General features: G+C 42.3%; 1 protein-coding gene across 1 annotated transcript in view; it reads left to right on the forward strand.

Annotated features, from left to right (window-relative positions):
• Positions 1 to 23,302, forward strand: part of PIEZO2 (piezo type mechanosensitive ion channel component 2) — a 526,331-nt gene that overhangs the window by 434,688 nt on the left and 68,341 nt on the right. The window contains exons 21-31 of the mRNA XM_035724088.1: positions 647 to 823; positions 1,110 to 1,235; positions 2,813 to 3,013; positions 3,713 to 3,917; positions 4,039 to 4,140; positions 5,167 to 5,332; positions 10,284 to 10,527; positions 12,781 to 12,877; positions 14,005 to 14,164; positions 20,415 to 20,504; positions 22,520 to 22,641. Of these exons, the coding sequence (XP_035579981.1) occupies positions 647 to 823; positions 1,110 to 1,235; positions 2,813 to 3,013; positions 3,713 to 3,917; positions 4,039 to 4,140; positions 5,167 to 5,332; positions 10,284 to 10,527; positions 12,781 to 12,877; positions 14,005 to 14,164; positions 20,415 to 20,504; positions 22,520 to 22,641 (1,690 nt within the window). The remainder of the gene's footprint in view (positions 1 to 646; positions 824 to 1,109; positions 1,236 to 2,812; positions 3,014 to 3,712; positions 3,918 to 4,038; positions 4,141 to 5,166; positions 5,333 to 10,283; positions 10,528 to 12,780; positions 12,878 to 14,004; positions 14,165 to 20,414; positions 20,505 to 22,519; positions 22,642 to 23,302) is intronic.

The following is a 23,302-nucleotide window of genomic DNA, read 5'->3' on the forward strand; positions in this document are numbered from 1 at the left end:
TTCTTCAGTTATACTTATTTCAACAAAATGAAAATCTTTCCTTAAGATTTTTGCTGGTAACTCTTGACTCTCTATTTTCCGCACAGAGGGTTCCCAGGCCATAGCATGGTTTAAAAGGGGTCCATAAAGTGTGACTCTCAGTTGCATCTCCAGCCTCATTTACTGCTGCCATTCACTATGTTCAAGTCCAGAATTTCCAGTTGTTTGTGGCCACCTGTCCCTTCCATGTCCCATCATGCTTTCCTGCCTGTACCTGTACATCCTTTACCTGGAAGGCACCTCTCACCTTTCTTGGCCTGGCTAAGTTTACGCATTTTTCAAGGCCCAGCTCAGGCAGGATCCCTTCCAGAAAATGCTCTGGGCACTCCAGATGGGGCCAAGGACCCCTTCTGGGTCTTCTTACAGGAGCCTGTTCCCATCTGTGGTTGAGCCACTGCTACGCTATATTGACGTCATCTGGTTATGTATCTTTCTGTCATACAAGATTCCCCCCCCCCCAAACACACACACACACCTAGGGCAATGCCTCAAACATGCCAGGAGCTCAATCAGACTTTGCCAAACTGAATAAATCGAGTTGCCACATTTTGTGGCTCTTGTGCCATGTTATGTATTTTTGTCCCCATTTCTGATTTTATCTTTTCAGGTGTCTCTGTTCAACTATGTATTTTTGATTTCTTGGGCTTTTGCTCTGCCATATGCCAAGTTGCGCCGTCTGGCTTCAAGTGTCTGCACTGTCTGGACATGTGTAATCATCGTCTGCAAAATGTTGTACCAGCTGCAAACCATTAAGCCTGAGAACTTTTCTGTTAACTGTTCCTTGGTGAGCCTTGAAGACAGGGGACTCCTCTTGCCTGGTCTTTAGGGAAGTGACACAGATATTGGGGAGCCCACACCCCCAAGCACATTCTGTCCGGCCTTTCAGTCACCTCAGCCATGTTCGATACATCCTGGCCCTAACCTTCTTCCCCTGCTGAGATCGCCCCCCCTGAAGTGGATCTTTCCCTCCCAGTCCCACTGTGTCCTTTGCACAAAGCTTGAGGAGAAAAATCTGAACTCTTCCAATTTCTGCAACCATTTTTTAAAACTCTTTGTTCTCTTCTTTTCAGCCAAATGAAAACCAAACGAATATACCCATCCACCAGTTGAACAAGTCTCAGCTCTACAGCGCTCCTATTGACCCAACAGAATGGGTGGGCCTGAGGAAGTCTTCCCCTCTGCTTGTCTACCTGAGGGTAAGGCCTCCACCATACTTCGCATGCCCCTCTGCACTGTTAACGCCTGAGAGCCTTTGCCTTGAGACCTCTGATATCGTATCTGATAATAACCTCGCCTTTTTTTTATTATGTTATGTTAATCACCATACATTACATCATTAGTTTTTGATGTAGTGTTCCATGATTCATTGTTTGCGTATAACACCCAGTGCTCCATGCAGAATGTGCTCTCTTTAAACGACACTGAGGATTGCTGGAGTGGTAACCTCGCCTTTTTATGTGACATTTGGAGTCACCTTTGAAACAAATGACTAAACATTACCATCAGTGTTGGATTGTGCTGAAAAGAAATTGATCAAGTAGTTTGAGATTGATTGAATAAAGTATGACAAATATATTCACTAGAATATTATATAACCACCAAAAGATTGAGGTAGATTGATAATGTGAGATGTTGAAAGACATCCAAAATATATTAGCTTTTAAAAAAGGGCAAATTTCAGTACACCATGCATAGTGTGATCTCTTCTAGATACAAGGAAAAATATCGAGTAAAATATACCAAATTGTCTATAGCGGTTATTCCTGAGAAGTAGGTAGAGCATTTATGAGAAATGTTTGCTGTCTAAATTGTTTCTCTACAATGTTTAATAAAAGACCTATATTATGCTGAAAGGTAATATAATTTTTTCTTCAAGTTTTTATTTAAAATTCCAGCTAGCTATCATTATAGATAATACAATTTTTAACAACCTATCTTTGAAAAGAAACTTTGCAAATAGTCAAAACAAACATTAATGAAAAAAATATGCTTCGGACTGTTCCCATTTTACTTTGATGGATAATCTGAGCGGTCTTCATACCACACTGACAGAAGCACTTAGAAATAAAGCATTTATACTCATCACCTGGAATTTTAAAAATACTAAGCATCCCATTTTTTTGTGGGTAGCTTTCCCATTTTTTTCTCATAGGACAGACATGATTTGCAGCAATACAAATGCTACCTACTGTCAAGAACTGTTATAAGGCTAAAAGAAACTGATATTTGAAAAAAGCAATCAGAATAGCACATGCGGTACCATCAACATTAACTATTTTCATCTTCACTATGATTATGTTATGGTCAGCAGCATGCTTGTCAGTCTGCAGCTCTCTCTAGCCAAATTTCCAAGGTGTTGAAAGACTTCCCCTGCAGCTTCATCTGTTTCCCAGATGGCCCTGTATCATTTTGCACTTAAAGTTGCAAACAAGTTTGGACCACCCTCCCAAGGCAACTAGTCACTGCATCTTCCTATGGCTAGTGTTCTTTTTCAGAAACAGGAATGAGCATCACCAGCCTTCTGTCTAGAGATTCTAGATCCTAGCATCCTGGAAATTACCCTGATTGCACAGTGCAGGTAGCTCCACCTTGTTACTCTACCATAGGGAAAATGAACATTGAATTCAAGACTTCTATAGAGGTGGGATTTTATAAAGCATTGTTCTTTTAGACACCAAGAATGTGAAAAAAAAAAAGATTGATTATGGGGGTTACTTAAAGTGACCAAGCTAAAGCATTTGGCTTCACACAACTGTGTTTTCTTGCTTTGTAGAATAATCTCCTAATGCTGGCCATTCTGGCCTTTGAGGTTACAATTTACCGCCATCAGGAATACTATCGAGGTCGAAACAACCTCACGGCCCCGGTGTCTAAAACCATCTTTCATGACATTACAAGACTCCATCTAGATAATGGACTTATTAATTGTGCCAAATATTTCATAAATTACTTCTTCTACAAGTTTGGTCTGGAGGTGAGTTTCCTTGCTGATGTGGGTTTGTTGTTTTGTTTTTTTTTTTTCTTTTTTCTGTGAAAATCCCAATTGCTTTTTTTGGCCATTTGGCCACTAGAGCTTACTTGTACATCTCTGTGCTCTGATGACTGTCTCTTCAAGATCAGCATGAGGACATTCTGCTGTAGGGTTCACCTGGCCTGGTTGAAAGTTTTCTAAGACCAAGGCCAGTGCTCCCTACTCTGCCGCAGTGAACTTGGCCTCTCTGGATCTTTGTAGCCTTGCAGATGCACAGATACCACTTTGTCATTTTCACTGGCTTCTTTAATGTATTACAAATCTTCTTTGTGTTTTGTGCATTCTGAGAGTTTAACTTTCGCCAAAATGAACTGGTTTGACCTGAAATGGTTGTGGTAGTGCCTGCCTCTTAACAGAAAGAATTTGAAACAGTGATGCTTCATGAAGAGAGCGTAGCTTTATTCTCTTCACAGTTTGAAGTGGTTCTTATTCACAGTGATGTAGTCATTGATTTCCTTGGAAGCAATTTATACAAGCTGTAAGACATCGGACAGAGGCAAGGCTTGGTGAACATGTGTAGACAGACACCCCATGGGAATGCAGGTCTCTGAACCACCGGCACAGGGCTGACAGGTGACACCACTCCCCTTCCCTGTAAACCCGATTTTTTTTTTTTTTTTGCCTCTTTTCATCCTTACACAGACCTGTTTCCTAATGTCAGTTAATGTAATTGGTCAGCGAATGGATTTCTATGCCATGATTCACGCCTGCTGGCTGATAGCTGTCTTATATCGGCGCAGAAGAAAGGCCATTGCAGAGATCTGGCCCAAGTACTGCTGCTTCCTGGCGTGCATCATCACCTTCCAGTACTTCATCTGTATCGGCATCCCTGCAGCTCCTTGCAGAGGTGCGTGGGCCCTTCCCCAGAAGCCAGCTGCTCTTGCAATCAGCCCTTGTGTCGTGGACGGTTGGGGCAAGGGCAGGGAAGAAGCGTATTGATTTTGCTCTTTCCCACTTCTGCCCTGCAGATTACCCATGGAGATTCAAGGGTGCTAGCTTCAATGACAACATCATAAAGTGGCTGTACTTCCCAGACTTCATTGTGCGGCCCAACCCCGTGTTTCTTGTCTGTAAGTGTTGGAGCCACGGGACCACAGAGCACTGGGGTTTGGTTTTCTCTTTGCTGATCCTTCTTGGTGTGCTGTGCATCAGTGCCCCTGCTTCCTCCAATGCACTTGGTGATCATGTAAAAGCTTGTCTTGATGCATTAATGTCACAAGTCCTTAATGGCTTCTACTGGCCCCCACTCCATTTGCAAAATTAATAAATAAACATTGGAAATACCATCTCCACTTCCGTATTTTACCTCCCAACACACGCACATACCCACTCTCCTGCTGCCCTCCCCCCACTCTACTCATCCACCTTCTAGGAGGTAGACTGCAGAGGAGGCCTTGTTTTTTGCAAAGTGGTTCTTTCACGCTGCCACCATGGACAGACCAAAGCTAATGCTAAGACTATGGAAGCTAGGAACATGCTCCCAAATTTCAGACTCTCGAGCACCAGACTGTAGCCCTGGCCCTTCCAAGGGTGGGCTGATGATCCCAACATCAGAGCAGCCCCACCTAAGACGAGAGGGTCACCTCCAGAGGGACCATGCTGCCTCCACACATTCAGGTTTAATGTATGGGAGGCTGCCTGCCCATAACTGGCCATGATCTTCACCTATGCTCTCCACCTTCATTGCCCTGTCCGTCCACTCTGGGAAGCTTTTGGTTACAAACACAATGGGGGATGGAGAGCGTGAAGAAAACCACAGGTGCCTGCCTCTACCCCAAGTGAAAAATAAAGATGGGGAAGCACATTCAACTGTCTTCCTCCAAATTTTGGTGGGAGATAAATGCAAATAAACATTATCCCATAAGAAAGTCAGGAGACTAGGGATTATCAACTGATACTTGCACTCTCCCTGACTGTGCCCCCACCCTTGCATCTTCCATGGCGGGCAAGGTGGGACTTGGGCCCTAGATTGGAATCCAGGGAAAACTGTACACTGGGAACTTTGGGAACATGACTCACTCATCCCTTGTGGGGACTGTCTGCTGCATCATGGAAACCTGGATGAGAAGTGACTCAGCGATCCCTCTGTCCCGCAGATGACTTCATGCTGCTCCTGTGTGCCTCCCTGCAAAGGCAGATCTTCGAGGACGAAAACAAGGCTGCAGTGCGGATCATGGCAGGGGACAACGTGGAGATCTGCATGAACCTTGACGCAGCCTCCTTCAGCCAGCATAACCCCGTGCCAGATTTCATCCACTGCAGGTGAGGGTGGCTGCGCAAGTCCAAAGCCACTTTGCATGTGTGTGTCACTTGGAGGACGTAGCTCCACTTCCAACTCTCTCTCCACCATTCTTGGGAAACTGGGCGGCTAATGGTACATGCCAGGCTCATAAATGCAGGCAGAGGGCTCGGTGGTCGAGAGGCTGAGTCTCTGAATTACAGTTCTCCTTCTGCTTTTCTCAGCATGAACCACGCATTTCCCCTCAGTTTCCCTCCACTTCTCCCCCCACAAACTGACGGGAGCCCATGATATTGCCTCCTGGTGCTCCAGCAGAGACCCCTCCTCTGACTCACTGTCCCTCATCTTTGTCTTCTCTTCCTCCTCCTCCTCGGTCCCTCCTCCTCATCCCTTTCCCTCCTGATCCCTGTTCCTCATCCCTGTCCCTCCTGATCCCCGTTCCTCACCCCTGTCCCTCCTGATCCCCATTCCCCACCCTCTCCCCCTTCCCCTGTCCTCCTCCTGGTCCTCCATATTCAGTGGGCACCGTGGCAGGCTGGGAACCACAGCCTGTCCCATGCTGTCATTCCCCTGGTGTGCTATCTTCTCTGGTATGTGGGTTGTCCCTTGTAGCACCTTCTCCCATCCAAGTACTAACCAGGCCCGACCCTCCTTAGCTTCCGAGATCAGACGAGATCGGGCGCATTCAGGGTGGTATGGCGTAGACTGTAGCACCTTCTCTGTTCTCCACTGTCCTCCACAGTCTGGTGGCAGCTGATCTTGGCAGCTTGATCGTCCCCTCAGCAGAGTTTGCATTTAAACCTGACTAAATTTCTCACTCTGTGTTCCTTATGTGTTCTCTGGGTTCCCAAGTCTTCGTGCTTTTTCTCACCTGCCGCCCCGTCATGGCGGGCGCCCCCTGCCTCCACGGTCAGCAATCACAGTCCAGCTCTGCCCCCTGTGGTCGGGGTCAGAAGTGGGGGGGGGGGTTTCTATGCCTCCTCACCAGCCCCGCACCTCTGGACTCCCTGAGTCTCACTAGTTAGCATCCACCCTCCAGGTCTGCTGTTGTTCCTGGGAGAGGCTGTGCAGCAGTGCGCAGCGTGCAGATCAGTCTTGCACCAGCCGGTGTGTCTCTCCTCACCTGAGATTGGCTCCCTGCCTTCTGAGTCCCAGAGAATCGTGTTTGCACGGGACTGTTATCTGAAGACCCTATCCCACCCCCAGCCTGAGCAAGGATTTGAACCCAATCAACCTAGCTCCAAAACCTGGGTGCTGAGGCCCGTATGTGCCTCTCAGTGGCCTAAGAGCTTAGCATGTACTGAACAAACCAGTGAGTGAATTTGCTTTAAAATGATAAGCTAGAGGCGCCTGCATGGCGCAGTCAATTAAGCATCTGCATTCGGCTCAGGCCCTGATCTCAGGGTCCTGGGATGGAGCCCAGTGTCAGGCTCCCTGCTCAGTGGGGAGTCTGCTTCTTCCTCTCTCTCTGCCTCTGTCCTTCCCCCTGCCCATGCTCTCACTCTCTCTCAAATCAATAAAATCTTTAAAACATAATAAAAACAAAAATTAACAATAAAACAACGAAATAAAATGAGAAGCTATGTAAACCTAAAGATTCCTTTTAGGAATAACATACCACACTCACCACTAAGATAAGGTATGAATTCCACTTTTTACCTCTTCTCTGTGATACTAAGAGAAAATATCAGTGCAGCTGATCTTTTTACCTATCGAAAGAGAGAAAAATAAGTTTTTTTTCTTTAAGATTTTATTTATTCATTTGAGAAAGAGCACAAGTGAGGGGAGGGGCAGATGGAGAAGCAGACTCCCCGCTGAGCAGGGAGCCCAATGTGGGGTTCAATCCCAGGACCCTGGGATCATGACCTGTGCCGAAGGCAGACGCTTAGCCAACTGAGCCACCTAGGCTCGCAAAAAAGTTTTTATCCGAAGGCAGAACAGTAAAATCCACAAGAAATCGTTAACAGCACATGTTTACATTTTATCATGAATCAGCAATGCTTGAACAATTCACAGTGACAGGAAATTAGAACAAAATCAAATGTCTTATCACATCAGGTTGAAGAGTTGGAGAAAGATAAGTATTCAACTCTACAGTGTACTTAACGAAAAACCTAAAACATCAACTCGAAAATTTTGTGCACCACTGATTTTTAGAGTGGTATCTTTGAAAAACTGAATTATTTCAAGCTTTTAATTCCATTTCTCAGTGAGGACTGCCAGAAAAGTGCATCTCAGGCAGTAACCTGTCACACACCACAGTCGTGAGTGGGAAGCTAGCGACCACTTTGCTGTGGGAGGTGTGGCATCCCCGAGCCCTCTCTGCGGGTACATGTTTCTCTGCAGCTCTGGAAAGCAGCCTCTTCACCTCACTACATGTCCCCAGGGCTCATGCATCTGCTCCGGGGTCCCTGAGCCTCCTCTTCAGGGCACATTGGGGTTTTCCATGTGACCTTCAAGCTTGGTCTTGTGATTTCTGAGCCTGAAGCAGGGTAAGTGCTGAGGAGCGGAGGCTGGGGCACCTTGAGTAGGAATGAACAACTGTGGGCAAGGAAGGGACATCCACAGGAAGCACATGTTACAGTAACACACACGTTTCTACATGCACACACACTCACTCAAAATGCCAGCAGGCCAAGTCTGCTGACTCAAAGTGTGCATGCACGCGTGCGCGCGCGCACACACACACACACACACATACACACACGAGAAGGCCCTGTGGGATTCCGGTATTACGTCTCAAATGAATCACTGATTTCACCAACGATGCTCCTGGGATGCTGAGAAATACCAGCATTTTATACAGTCTCCTTTGGCTGTAACGTCAAAGAAGGGTGAAATAGATTTGAGAGGGAAATTTCATGAAAGCATTTTAAAGGATTGAGTATTTTACTCCCAAAAGAGTAAAGGTCAAAGAAGTTTGCTTATCCGACAATGTACCTTTTAGGAACAGCTTTCTCTAATGAGGCTGAGTGTTGGACAGAGCCTCCAGGCTTCATTGTGGCTGTGTGTGCTTTGTGAGAATGACTTCTCATCTGCAAGGAAGGATTTCCACCTCCCGTAAGACCTTCAATGTAACACAATTTGTTTTGTCTATCGATTTCTAGTTCATTTAAGAGAATCCAGTCTCACCTGTTCTCTTGCTTCAGGAGGCATCTGTATCTTAGACTTTCCCTTGCCATACAATTATTCATGCCTCCTATGGGAAGACAGGGAGGAATTTTGAGTACTCTAGTAATAGGCAGAAGATACTGCTGTGTGTGGGAAATTTTTTTTTAAAAACTACCTTTATTTTTTATTTCTTTTTCAGTTACATACTTTTAAACAGGGATGTGTTTCATTATTCAGACATTCAGGCAATGTTGACTTCATTAGTGTTGACAGAAAAGAAGCATAAAAATGCAAAACATTGTTGGCTTAACCTGAACATACCTGCATTACCTATTATTGACCAGTTTGTGTTGCCAAAAGACTTATTCCTTGGCATTAAAATGGAGCACTTAAAAATATTGCTAAAAAGCAAATGTCTACACACTGGTCTTTGCAGCAAATAAGGGTATTTATACTTTTAAAATATTTTAAGTCCATAATTGGATTAATATACACACCTTCTTATGTATAAGGAGTTCAGATCATATAAACACTGTACAGTCCAAAAACCCTACTGAGAATAAAACTAAATAGGCTTATGATAAGAAACACAGATATCGCATGTATTTACAAATATCATAGACACACAAATTTGGTCAAGTACTGTAAAGAAAAAAGTGGTTTCACATTATAATGGCCAAAACATCCAACTACCTTGCTCAAGGCAAACCAAAAATAAAAACTCAGTATGTAACTCCTGTCATTTAAGACATCATGACAGTGAATTGTGCAAGACTGATGAATCACGGATCTGTACTTCTGAAACAAATAATGCAATATATGTTAAGAAAAAAAAAAGAAGAAGACGATAGCAGGAGGGGAAGAATGAAGGGGAGTAAGTCGGAGGGGGAGACGATCCATTAGAGATGATGGACTCTGAAAAACAAACTGAGGGTTCTAGAGGGGAGGGGGGTGGGGGGATGGGTTAGCCTGGTGACGGGTGTTAAAGAGGGCACATTCTGCGTGGAGCACTGGGTGTTATGCACAAACAATGACTCATGGAACACTACATCAAGAACTAATGATGTAATGTATGGTGATTAACATAACAATAAAAAATTATTTAAAAAAAAAGACATCATGACAGTATACAAATAGAATGGAAACTGTTGACCAAATTATACAGCAAATGTCTTCTAGGCTGAGCGTGGGCCTTTAAAATCAAGAACTTGAAAAGATCATTCGGACGATTCAGAGCAACAATGATAAACAATGTCCTGATTTGCAGTATTCATATGGGCGCCTAATTTGTCAAAAACAACATGCTGAACTTTTGGCTAATAAGAAAAAATAAATTACCAAGTACAATTAAATCCCTGTAAATGCAATAATGAAGCCAAAAATGTAATTTATTTACTTTAATTACACATTTTAAATGTTACCTTGAGACAATAAAAATAAATAAGCACACCGGAAGGCATGCACTTAAAGACAAAGAAAGGACTTCATGGAAAGAGTAAGCAGCAATCTTCTACATGAAAGGTGAAGATGAGATTTCTTATTCTAGCCAGTCTTTGTGTCTTAACTCTTCTTGAAGGATCTAGTTAGTAGAAGGCGACTAAAGTTGTGTGTGGGAAATTTGACCCAAATAAAGTACTGTTAAGTGTTTTTACAACTTACCTATTCGTCTGTTACTAACTGGGTGAGGATTGCCCAGTATTAAATGAAAGATGAGTACAGAACTCACAGTATGACTTGCAAAGTGCTTCCATATTGAGTCAAATGGATGGTACGACGTCTGTCCCTCATTACAGTAGAATCTCCTGCCTTCATTGTTTATTTACGTGTGTTGTCGTCGTTTGATGGTTCAGTTTTGTTTTCCAGATCGTACCTAGACATGTCCAAAGTGATCATCTTCAGCTACCTCTTCTGGTTTGTCCTCACGATCATCTTCATCACGGGAACAACCAGGATCAGCATCTTTTGCATGGGTTACTTGGTAGCCTGCTTCTATTTCCTGCTCTTTGGGGGTGATTTGCTGCTGAAACCCATCAAGAGCATCCTGCGCTACTGGGACTGGCTGATTGCCTACAACGTTTTTGTGATTACGATGAAAAACATACTGTCAGTAAGTGCCTCCCACTGTATAACACATTTGTGGTTTTAGCACAAGAGTAAACAGTCCATTCAGTGGTTATTAAAAGCCCAATTGCCCGTCACACTCCTCTCTTAAAAGCCCCAAATAAGATGATGCAAAGTCAGAATTCAAAGAACCATTTATTACTCTCGTTTTGCCACATTAAGCAGAATCCTGTTTGCTCATGTCCACCATCTCAAGGTCACATGGCAGAAGGATAGGGATTTGTAGGAATACATTCTAAAATGTATTTTTAAGTTAAAATCCTGTTTCTTCTGAGGGATCATTTGTCACCATTCACAGTTTGTGCTACAAAAAGGCCCTTTTATGACCCGAATTAGTCATTGAATCTCTTCAAAACTGATATTGTGTTGGCTTACCTAGAAAGAATTATGGAAGTATAAGCCAGTAGTGGGTGGGGGCAAAACACACATCCTTCCTCTACAAAGTTTAGCTGCTCTGCTATTAAATATCCATGTCCCAGGGCACCACATTCCCCCCTGACCGAGCAGGTAACTCACTCGGCCCACTAGTCATCCCAGGATTGCATAAAATCTTTTGGGCCACAGGGACACCTTCTAAGGTATTTACTATCTCAGGAAATTAAACAACAACCTTTCATGAGCTGAAGGAGTTAATACATCTCTAGCTGGCCCTAAGTCAGAGTTAATCCTTGCACCTGCTGCTGCCAAGTACTGATAGTGCATTAGAGGGGCCGTAAGGTAATAGCTTCCTGCTTCTCACCTTCCTGGTTACTGAAAGATGAGCTCACCAGGCAAGTCTACTATGCGGGCATTTCATTTTTTTTTTTTTTTTTGGCACGTGTATTGCTGTGTTTAGAGATCTTGGAAAACGAAGTCTGTGTCACCATGAATATGTATTTGAGTCATTTATTTTGTCTAAGACCATTGAAATTTTGTCTAAGATCAGTTGATAGTAAAAGTGACTCTTATGCAGCAATTTTACCCCACCAATATTTATGTACATTTGGGGTAGTATTGAAAGTTCTTGGACAGAGAGAACAACAGAACACCATTCCATTCGATAGCCGTCTGAAAGTGAGGGATCTGTTGCCAGAGGCTGATTCTTACAACCAGTCCTGGAAACGTATGGCCACAAAGTTCATTCATTCATTCATTCATCCTGTAAACCTATGCTGCAGACTTGCTAGGCACTGTTTTTGCCTTGAAGAACTAGATATGGTATTGCCTTCAGGTTTTACCCTAAGGAACTCACAATCTTAAAGGGAAGACAAACCTACTTATTAATAATTATAATGTGGTCTGTGAATGCTAAATATCACAACATTTTAGGAAACCAAAACAAAAAAGGAGTGCCTCATGCCTTGCCTGAATTAATTGGGAGCAGACTTCTGGGAGGCAGTGCCATTTGAACCCAGCAGAGACTTGAAAACTAGATTCAAGGGTGTCCAGAGAGACAAAGGGAGGAGGACATTCCCAACGTAGAGAACCCAAACACAAGTATGGCCGTGTAGGACAAAGATAGTCATGTGAAGAGCATGTTCCAGTGGGTGCAGAGACTCAAGCTGAGTAACTGCCAACTTGGGAACAAATTCTAAATATACTCCCACCTCACATGTTCGCAGGAAATATGCACAGTTCAGCCATCCCTTTTATGTATTGGCTTGCAATGGTTGTCTGTTTAAACGTCTTCCCCCTCAGCATGTGAACTTAACATAAATCATTGTTATGAGAGAGACAACAACATGCCAATCAATAAAGAATATTCCTTTGCCCAGAGAATTAACCAAAAAAGGCTCAAAATGCGTGTTCTTTTCCTGTTTTAAGAATGCCATGCAGCTGATGTTTGTGATGATCTCCCGGCAAACAGCATAGGTTTAATTTGTCCGATCTTGTGAGAGAATAACTACCAAAATCAAAGTCCTGGGCGTAATTGTTCACCCATTTGATATCAGCGTTTGGCTTGTTCCTACAGAAGTCCAAGATTTTCTCTATGGAAAGACAGGTGCTTCTAAGTGCTGAAATCATCACACTAAAGACTCTGCCTTTACTCATGGGGTTTATTTCCCCAAGGAAATCATGGTGCTTTTAAAGCACCAAGTGCACTATCCCATGCTGACTGAGATTTTAGGTTCTACAGGTATCTCCTGGAATCATTGGTACGGAGACTTTGTGAATTCTTACACAGAGTAGGATCACAAAGCATCAACCTCTTCTTCTGGGCATAGAGTTTCACAATTTGCCACTCCCATTTGTTTTTCAGATAGGAGCATGTGGATACATTGAAAAATTGGTTCAGAATAGTTGCTGGTTGATCCAAGCTTTCAGCCTGGCCTGCACTGTCAAAGGCTATAAAATGCGTAAGTATGCAAGGCAAATTTGGAAGTGTAGGGACAGAGAGAAAGGATGGTTGTATTGTTCTAATTTTAAAATTGAGCCAAAGCACATAAAGAAAAGAGAAAACAGTGACAGTCAATTCGACCTCTAGATGAAGGCAGTAGGACTGTAGTTCATTATGAATCTATCGTCCATAACATGAAGTGCTCCTATTCTAGGCATCTTTGATCATCCTCTGGAAACTTCTCAGACTCTGGCAGGTCTGGGGACTAGTTGTGGCCCATTATACTCCCCAAACTTCTTTGAGTTATATTAGGAAGGGTTACCGAAGGCCACAGGCCTGTGGTGGTTGACGCTAGAATCTTGGGTTGTCAGAAAGTTCCTCTGGCTTCCAGGTCCTTCTCTCCTCAGGAAGCTCAGGGCGCTTCAGACTCAGGAAAACAACTGGGAGGACCTTCAGGGTCTCTACAGTTCCAGAAGTTTCCATTTCCATCCCTCTGCCTCTTGCACCATGACCCAGGATAACACCATGCTCAGTCCTCCTTGGCACCCAGGATGGGGAAACTTGAACATGACACTCTCCCCACTGTGGCTTCCAATCCAGGCTATGCTTTGCCCAGGATGAAGAGTAACGGAGAATTTGTTCTGATTTAGGATAAGATGTTTGTTGATACCTCTTCTTCTAATAGACAATACTGTGTTAACTGCTCTTCTGGTTACCCCAGATCATTGTTGCCAGAAGAGGTGGTTTTGTTTTTTGTTTTTGTTTGTTTGTTTGTATCAGAGCATTGCCTCTGGCATTGGGACATACAGACATTATTTCTCCATGGCCCTTGTTCAGGGAGAAAGAGATCTCTCTCCCTCTAAGAGAGAGAAACACTCAAGAGCCATCCCTGACAAAGAGACCCTCCTGTGCCTTACACTGTCAAGAGGTCACTTGTGGTCAGTCTTATGAATCAACGTTGATATTGGATTTGAAATGTGTATCTTTGCCTGTAAATAAACGCATCCATAAGTGAGTCCATGCATCAGAATGTCGCTCTTATGCCTGTGGGATTCCTCAAGTCTGATTGTGCTACAGATATTATAAAATGAAAATGAAAATGGATGTTAATTTTAATTTGTTTTTTTTTCTACTTTTTTACCCCAGCTGATGATGATTCCTCATGTAAACTACCCAGTGGTGAAGCAGGAATTATTTGGGACAGTATATGTTTTGCCTTCCTTCTCCTGCAAAGAAGAGTTTTCATGAGTTACTATTTCCTACATGTTGTGGCTGATATAAAAGCTTCACAGATCCTGGCTTCGAGGTAGGTCAGGCCATGGAATCAAGTGGTTTCTCTTAAAAAATCTGTCTGGAAGTAATATTGCACTGTGCTGTTGCCTGAGCTTGCTTGTAGAACCCGTAAGAAATTAAGAAACTATGCCCACTCTCACCACTATTGTTCAACATAGTACTAGAAGTCCTAGCAACAGCAATCAGGCAACAAAAAGAAATAAAATGTATTCAAATTGGCAAAGAAGAAGTCAAACTCTCTCTTTTCCTAGATGACATGATACTTTATGTGGAAAACCCAAAAGGCTCCACCCCCAAATTACTAGAACTCATACAGCAATTCAGTAATGTGCCAGAGTACAAAATCAATGCACAGAAATCAGTTGCTTTCTTATACACTAACAACGCAACTGTAGAAAGAGAAATTAGAGAAACAATTCCATTTACAATAGCACCAAAAACCATAAGATACCTTGGAATAAACCTAACCAAAGAGGTAAAGGATCTATACTCTAGGAACAACAGAACACTCATGAAAGAAATTGAAGAAGACACAAAAAGATGGAAAAATATTCCATGCTCATGAATCGGAAGAATAAACATTGTTAAAATGTCTATGCTACCCAGAGCAATCTATACCTTCAATGCCATCCCAATCAAAATTCCAATGACATTTTTCAAAGTGCTGGAACAAACAATCCTAAAATTTGTATGGAATCAGAAAGACCCCGAATCGCCAAGGAAATGTTGAAAAAGAAAAAACAAACCTAGGGGCATCACGTTGCCCGATTTCAAGCTATATTACAAAGCTATGATCACCAAGACAGCATGGTACTGGCACAAAAACAGACATGTAGACCAATGGAACAGAATAGAGAAGCCAGATTTGGACCCTCAACTCTATGGTCAAATAATCTTTGACAAAGCAGGAAAAAGCATGCAATGGAAAAAAGTCTCTTCAATAAATGGTGCTGGGAAAATTGGACAGCCACATGCAGAAGAATGAAACTCAACCATTCTCTAACACCATTCACAAAGATAAACTCAAAGTGGATGAAAGACCTCAATGTGAGACAGGAATCCATCAAAATCCTAGAGGAGAACATAGGCAGTAACCTCTTTGACATCGCCCACAGCAGCTTCTTTCAAGATACATCTCCAAAAGCTAGTGAAACAAAAGCAAAAATGAACGTTTGGGACTTCATCGAGATAAAAAGCTTCTGCACAGCAAAGGAAACAGTCAACAAAACAAAGAGGCAACCCACAGAATGGGAGAAGAGATTTGCAAATGACACTACAGATAAAGGGCTGGTATCCAAGATCTATAAAGAATTTCTCAAACTCAACACCCAAAAAACAAATAATCAAGTCAAAAAGTGGGAAGAAGATATGAAAAGACACTTCTCTGAAGAAGACATACAAATGGCTAACAGACACATGAAAAAATGTTCATCATCATTAGCCATCAGGGAAATTCAAATCAAAACCACATTGAGATACCACCTTACACCAGTTAGAATGACAAAAATGGATGAGAAGAAACAACAAATGTTGGAGAGGTGGTGGAGAAAGGGGAACCCTCTTACACTGTTGGTGGGAATGCAAGTTGGTACAGCCACTTTGGAAAACAGTGTGGAGTTTCCTCAAAAATTTAAAAATAGAGCTACCCTATGACCCAGCAATTGCACTCCTGGGTATTTACCCCAAAGACACAGATGTAGTGAAAAGAAGGGCCATGTGCACCCCAATGTTCATAGCAGCAATGTCCACAATAGCCAAACTATGGAAAGAGCCAAGATGTCCATTGATAGATGAATGGACAAAGAAGAGTGGTATATATATATATATATATACATATATATATACATACACACACACACACACACACACACACACACACACACACACACACAATGGAATATTATGCAGCCATCAAAAGGAATGAGATCTTGCCATTTGCAACGACGTGGATAGAACTGGAGCATATTATGCTGAGCGAAATAACTCAATCAGAGAAAGACATGTATCATATGACTTCACTGATATGAGGAATTCTTAAAATCAGGAAATAAACTGAGGGTTGCTGGAGTGGTGGGGAGGTGGGAGGGATGGGGTGGCTGGGTGATAGACATTGGGGAGGGTATGTGCTATGGTGAGCGCTGTGAATTGTGTAAGACCGTTGATTCACAGACCTGTACCTCTGAAAAAAAATAATAAATTATATGTTAAAAAAGAAGAAGAAGATAGCCAGAAGGGAAGAATGAAGGGGGAGGAAATCAGAGAGGGAGACGAACCATGAGAGACTGTGGACTCTGAGAAACAAACTGAGGGTTCTAGAGGGGAGGGGGGTGGGGTGATGGGTTAGCCTGGTGATGGGTATTAAAGAGGGCACGCTCTGCATGGAGCACTGGGTGTTATATGCAAACAATGAATTATGGAACACTACAACAAAAACTAATGATTTAATGTATGGTGATTAATGTAACATAATAAAAAAAATAAAAAGCCAAAAAAAAAAAAGAAATTAAGAAATTCCTTCTAGGAAAACCAGTCCAAGAAGGGTTTAGCACAAGACCTTTAAAACCTAAAATAGAAGAGTAACAAGAAAGACTTTGGCTCAGAATCACACTTAAAAGGATCTGGGACACTATGGAAGGTCAAAGACAACTGGTTGTCTAGAGCCTTCGGGGCACAAAGTGCCTCACTAGACGTAGCTCATTCTGGCCTTAGCCAAAGCAGTAACACAAGCCATGTTGGTCTAGAGACTAGCCCACACTCCCCTTCTCTGACTCTGTGTTTAGAAGAAACTCCTGAAAATGGAGAAAAACACAATTATGTATTATTATTCAGACCTTAGGTTGAGGAGTGTGATACTTCAGGCTCATTCTAAACCCCCTTATCTGTCTTTTCTTATCCTTTCAATCTTTCCCCCCAGTGACCTGATTTTTTTCTCTGGGCCACTGGTTCTATTCCATTACTGCTGTCATATTCTTGAACTCCATCCACCCTTTTTTCAGCTTTTGCTCTGATCTTGTAGGTTTTGGGGAAAAGACTGGGAAGAAAACTAGATATTAAAGGGAATGAAATTGAGATGAGGTTGTAGTGCCCTAGACTGCTGTGTCTGTCTCAGAGACACCAGCCTTGCTAGATCCCTTCAGATTTGTGGTGCTAAATAACCTGATAAACATCAGCTTGTATCATATGAAATTTCCAAAAAATCTATCATTTTGATTTGTGGTTTAGACTAACACACTTCTGTTTATACCACCAGTGTTCCTGGAGACTATTCTTTTCCTCTGCCAGGATAAACAAAATGTTTGTTTCAGAAGTCCATTTATAGGGAAGCGATTCCTGGCCTTTGTTAACTAACTTGGAGCCCAGTAGAAAGAATTTTCAGTAGGGGACCTACATTTAATCTGAGGAGCTTTGTGGTACCCTAAGCCCTCACTATATAGATGAACAGTGACTTCATTTTATGTACAAGATTGACCCTGGAATTTACCATTAAAATTGTTTTTCTAACCCCCAGGACATCAGTTTTATAGAGCCCAATGTCTTGTCCTTTTTTTTTTCTTTTTCTTTCTTTTTGGGGATTTGTCCATGCCATCTAATCCTAACAGCAGTTTTATTTACTCATAGAGCAGCAGGTATTTGTGTGGATAAATAGGCCTTTCTCCTTCTCCCAAGCATGTGGTCCTTAGACATCCAGAACATAATAGTAAGCCAGTATCTTTTCCTTGGAGTTGTCATAATTATTTAGAAAACATATTCCTCATATTATGGAAACCGATTTCTTTGGTTTGGAATACAGCTCGTGCTTGCAAAAGAAAAGCCATGTCTTAATAATAAACAGAATTTCCGAAGAATAGGCATTCATTCGTTCATTCATTCATTGATATACTCATTGCCACTCTGTTCCAAGAAAGTGGCTGCTTGGTCCTGCCCTCACAGAGCTGGTGGGGAGAGGGACATATCAGCAAGCAAACACAGTGCTTGTGACTAGTGTGATGGTAGGGGACATTCAAGAAACTGTGGGAATTGTATCAAGGATACATAACCACTGGCAAGGGGCAGGAACCAAAGCAGCTTCCATTCTAAGCTGCAGCCTGAGGAGTGAACAGGAGTCAGAGGAGGAAGGCAGGGGACACAGCCCAAGTGAACTTACCAGGGGAAGCTTTGATGAAGAAACCCTGAGAAGCTCAGCGTGGCCAAGACACAGAAATTTGAGGGTGAAGATAGTGAGTGATGACAAGTTAGCTGGAGAGATAGGGAGAGGTCCGATTATCATGGGTCTTATAAAGAAGTGATCCCACAGATACAAAGAAGCCAGGGAGTGATGTGGCTATAGTTGCGTTTCAGAAGCCCACTCTGCCTGTGCTGTGAAGGACACGGGACCAGGTAGGTGGCTGCTCTGATGATCCAGGACAGAGACAGTGGCTCTGACCAGGATGGGATAAAATAGGAAGATACGTAAGAGTCAAATTGGCACAACTGGATAGTTGATTGGAAGGAAGGGAGGTGGGGGTGGAAAGGAAAGGAGGATAGAGGGTGATATGGCTGGATACTGGCTGAAGCCAAGGGTGGTGCCGATCCCAAATGTAAAGAAGCCGAGAAGCTCTAGGCTGGGAGAATGCTAACCACAACCAGGGACCTGTAGGGCTCATGGGCTTGTGAAACTAAACCCATGATGAGTCTAACAGAGAGCTGGGAGGATAGGTCTGCAGGTGGAAATGGACTGAGGGTCATCATGACACAGATGGATTTAGAGCAGGTGAGTGGTTGAAGAGCATGTGAATGAGAAGAGGACCCTGGGGAGCATCCACATTTAAGAGATGAGCAGAGAAGACCAGCAACTCTGAGCCAGAAAGGAAGAGGGAAAACTAAAAGAGCATGGTGCATTAGGAGCCTGAGGAAGGCTGTTTCAAGGCAGAAGTCCAGCAGACAGGACATACAAACCCAAGACTGAAAACTGAGCACTGAAGGCAGTGACCTCAACACTTGGGGAACAGAGCCCAACACCAGTGAGCTGAGGTTGAAGGGAAAGACTTGGGGACAGTGGCTGTGAGATATTCATGCAGGGACAGTGATGGAGGCTGTGGAAAGTGATGGAAAACTGTGCAGTGGGCATGGATTTTTTTTCTAAGGTTAGTAAGATGTCAGCATGTTTACATACTTCTGAGGAGGATCTGGTGGCAGCAGGAAGGCTGAGAATGCAGAAAAAGGAAGAAAGGGCAGTATGGAGCCCCTCAGTCTACAGGGGGGTGAAGGACCAGAGCTCAGGCAGGCTGCAGGTGAGGATGTCGCCTCTCTTACTGCCCATGCAGGAAACGGTGTCTACAGGGTAGGTGGTAGGCAGCTGAGCAAACTGTTGCCTCATGACTTATGTTCTTTCCAGGAAGTGGGAGACTAGGTTATTTACTAGGAGTGAAAAGCTTTTGACAGAATTCCAGATTTGAGAAAAGTGTAGAGAGTTTTAAATAGCCACTACAGAGAAGAATTTCCAGGGCCTATGAGGGGTCAGCTGATAATGTGCCCAGTCACGCCTTTTCTGAACCTCTGACAACAGCCCAGCGAAGGGCAGGCACACCATTGGTTTCCTACCCACTCGGGATTTACCAAGCAGATGTGACCCAATGACAATGGACCAGAATTGCACATATTAAGAGAGGCTGATGAAATAGATCAATGGGGACCCTAGAGTTGGCTTAAAAAAGTGAGAACAAACAGAAGAGAATGGAAGGATAGGAAGAAGAGAAGCAAAGAGGCAGGAATCTGAACATCCCAGTGATGGCGCTTGAACTCCAACTTTGCATTTTTCCTTAGGGAAGCCAAGCTCACTCCATACCCTTTTCTGCTCATTGAGTAGAAAACTAATCTGAACTCACTCCTCCTTGCCAATGGTCCCTCATGGGACAACTATAATAAGGTCAGATGAGAAATGCTTTGCTGAGATGTAAGGTTCTGTGGGACAGGTTTGAAGGGGTGCATTCTGTTTAATGTCTTAGAAAACACAAACCATTTTTTGTTTGTTTTTGTTTGTTTGTTTGACTGAGCTCCTATGGTTGTGAGCAGCCCACTCCCTCCCAGGAGAGGCTGTGCCCTGTTCATCCACTGGGAAGGGGTTCCTATACCAGGGTCTTGGGAATCCCACTCCCAGCCAGGAGACTCTATCTAGTCAATGGCCCAAAAAGAAATGTTTTCTAACCTTTGATAATCATTTTCAGGGGAAGATAAGTAGAAGGATAGAAATACTAATTTGTTCTCTATTTCCTGTTTTTCTCTAGAGGGGCTGAACTTTTCCAGGCCACAATTGTAAAGGCTGTAAAGGCAAGAATTGAAGAAGAGAAAAAGTCAATGGATCAGCTGAAGAGGCAGTAAGGAGGCTTGATTTTACTCTCCTTCTCCTTTCCTTGTAATTGTGGTTTGTCTGATCCTGTTCAGCTGGTTCTCCCCTCCCAGGGAGCCTCAATAGCCCTGAAAAACCTATTGGTGTTAAGGAGTTTCTGGGTATGTGCTCTGCATAAGGGCGGTGGCTTATGCTCACTGGATTGAGAATGGAAGTAGTTGAAAAGAAAGAGAGCTGCAATGTGGTGGAAAGGGGAGCTATGTGGGACAAGACCAATGTCAAGTCTTGGTTGGTTCAACTGCTTCCTCTGGAACCGTGAGCAAGTCATTCCAATTCTCTGAATTTCAGCCTTCTGTTTTAAATTGAGGTTCACAATTCTACCTGGGTTTTTATAAAGATTAAATGAGCTAATGAATGAAACAGGGTCTTTCCTGGTCCCATTCAGTTGGAGTAAATGTTCATTCTATCTGTGGATTAAGGGAATAAATACAGAGTCCTGGCTTTGGAAGGATCTCTAAAGATATTATAATACAGTCTCTCTGGGAAGAAACTGATGACCCATGACATTAGATGACTTAAAATCCACAACAAACTAGAGGCAGTACTAGAAATACAAATACAAATACAAATACTTGTTTCCCTGTATTCAGTTCAAGACTTTTTTTCTACCATCATGTTCTGGATAAATCAAGTAATAGACTGACTTTACTAGGAGATTTGAGAATTTCTTTTTCAAATTAATTAGTTAATTTTTAAAATAGCCCTTGAAACGAATTTTCTTAGAGTGAAGTTTTTACCTGTAAATGTAACTTCTGAGGATTGGTAGCACTTCATTTGGGGCTGTGTTTAAGAGCGGATGGCCATAGAATTCAAAACCTAGCCACTTTCTCTAGGAAAGCAGAGACTCGATCACTCCACCAGGAAAATTCCCCAAGTTTGCTGAGACTCCTTCATTCCATTCTGACCGCATTTTGCAGCTCCTTTCTCCCAGGCAAAAATGTTTGCTAGCATAAATTACACCATCCCATGGCATGGTTATTTCCACAATCAAAGATGTGAGGAATAGAAACTGTTATATAAGCAGTTATGGTATAACTGTTGCCATTGTTGTTTCTAGTTATCTATATCAGGCTAAGAGAAGTAACAAATTTGGACCCAGATTTAGAATGAGTTCCTATTTACCCATTATGGAGACCTGTTAATATCATTCACTTCACCAAGTTTTTCCATTTGTTTAAGAATAACTCCTCTTAGGTGAGAGAAAGTCAGAATATAAAAGAATGAAGGTAATAATCATTGCAAAAGAGAAGCTAAAAGTGTTGTTTAAGCTGCAGGAAGCAGAAATGGCACTTAGCTTAAAAATTTGAGCAGAATTTTAAGAAACTGAATTAAGAAATGGAACACCGCAGGAGGGCACGTCTGGGAAGTAGAGTTCAGCGTTGTAGTTTCTGAATAGTTGGGCTTCCTGAATAAGCAGACAAAATAAAAGGCACTGACTCAATAATTAAAGATGCAATAATACATTCTTTCCAGAACCGATAAGAGATTAGATTTGAAATATAGAAGAGTCATGTGGTCTAAGAGAATCCTTATGAACATCTGGGGAGCAATGTGCTTTTTACAAAACAGTTCTCACACTTTTACGCCTTTTCATTGGATCTTCACAACTATGTGACCTAGATAGATCCTATTTTTAAAAAATTGCAAAACTTAGAAGAATAAAGGACTTACATTTCATCATTTACTGTGTTCAAAATGGCAACGGTTCAAGGTGTAAGTGGATATAAGGTATTGTATATCAAACCTTAACATAATTATGACCATATTAGTAAGACTAGCAAAATAACATGGTTGTATACATATACACACATATAGACATCCCCAAGGAGATACTTGTTGCTGATTAAAAAAAAATTCATAAGTCCCAAATGTTGGCTGCTTTGTCTGTGATTTTAGCAACATCCATACAAGTTTAAACCCAAACTGACCATGTGATGACTCTGGGTGTGTTCTTGGCATTGCTGCTGCTATTTTATTTGACAGGATGGATCGCATCAAAGCCCGGCAACAGAAATACAAAAAGGGTAAGGAGAGGATGCTGAGCTTGACCCAGGAATCAGGGGAAGGCCAGGACATCCAAAAACTCTCTGAAGAGGATGATGAAAGTATGTTGAGACATTTCCCTCTTGTTCAAGTAGCTTAACGCTGAATGATAGCATGATGATGGGTAGAGCTGTTAAATAACATTACTCTTACTCGGCCAATATTACCAATTTTTTTTTAACTTAGCAAGTTTTATCTTCTGATTGTGAATGGGATACATGTATTTGTTTCATAAAGGGCATATTTAATGACTCCATGATTTTATGAGTATCTCCTCTTCAGCAAAACAAATTTAGTCAACCCATAACTTAGCTTCTGTTTCACAGAGATGTGTTTCTGAAGACAATGAGCATGGATTTGCTTAATTTATTCCTTTAGGGAAGATATTTCAGATACACAGTCTACTGTTGTTATCTTTGATTTCTATAAATTTTATACAAAAATGAAGTATGTATGCATATTTTATGTGGCATCTGAATAATGGTAGCTAAGATATCCTTCAATTATTGTCTGTTCCAATGAAACTGAAAATGAAATATATATTTATTATATCTGATTATAGATTTGTTATATCCAATTAAGTTTAAAAGTTCTTCTTATAAATGTTTGCGTGCTTTTCTGTTTGGAGGGAATGGAGAAATAAAGCATGGTATTTTCCAGTGCATAGCATCTACTAATCAGCAATAAACTTATATTTTTCCAACCATGCTTTAAAATAATCAC

This window comes from Zalophus californianus, chromosome 14 (assembly GCF_009762305.2).
Source record: "Zalophus californianus isolate mZalCal1 chromosome 14, mZalCal1.pri.v2, whole genome shotgun sequence".
NCBI classification, from domain to species: domain Eukaryota; kingdom Metazoa; phylum Chordata; class Mammalia; order Carnivora; family Otariidae; genus Zalophus; species Zalophus californianus.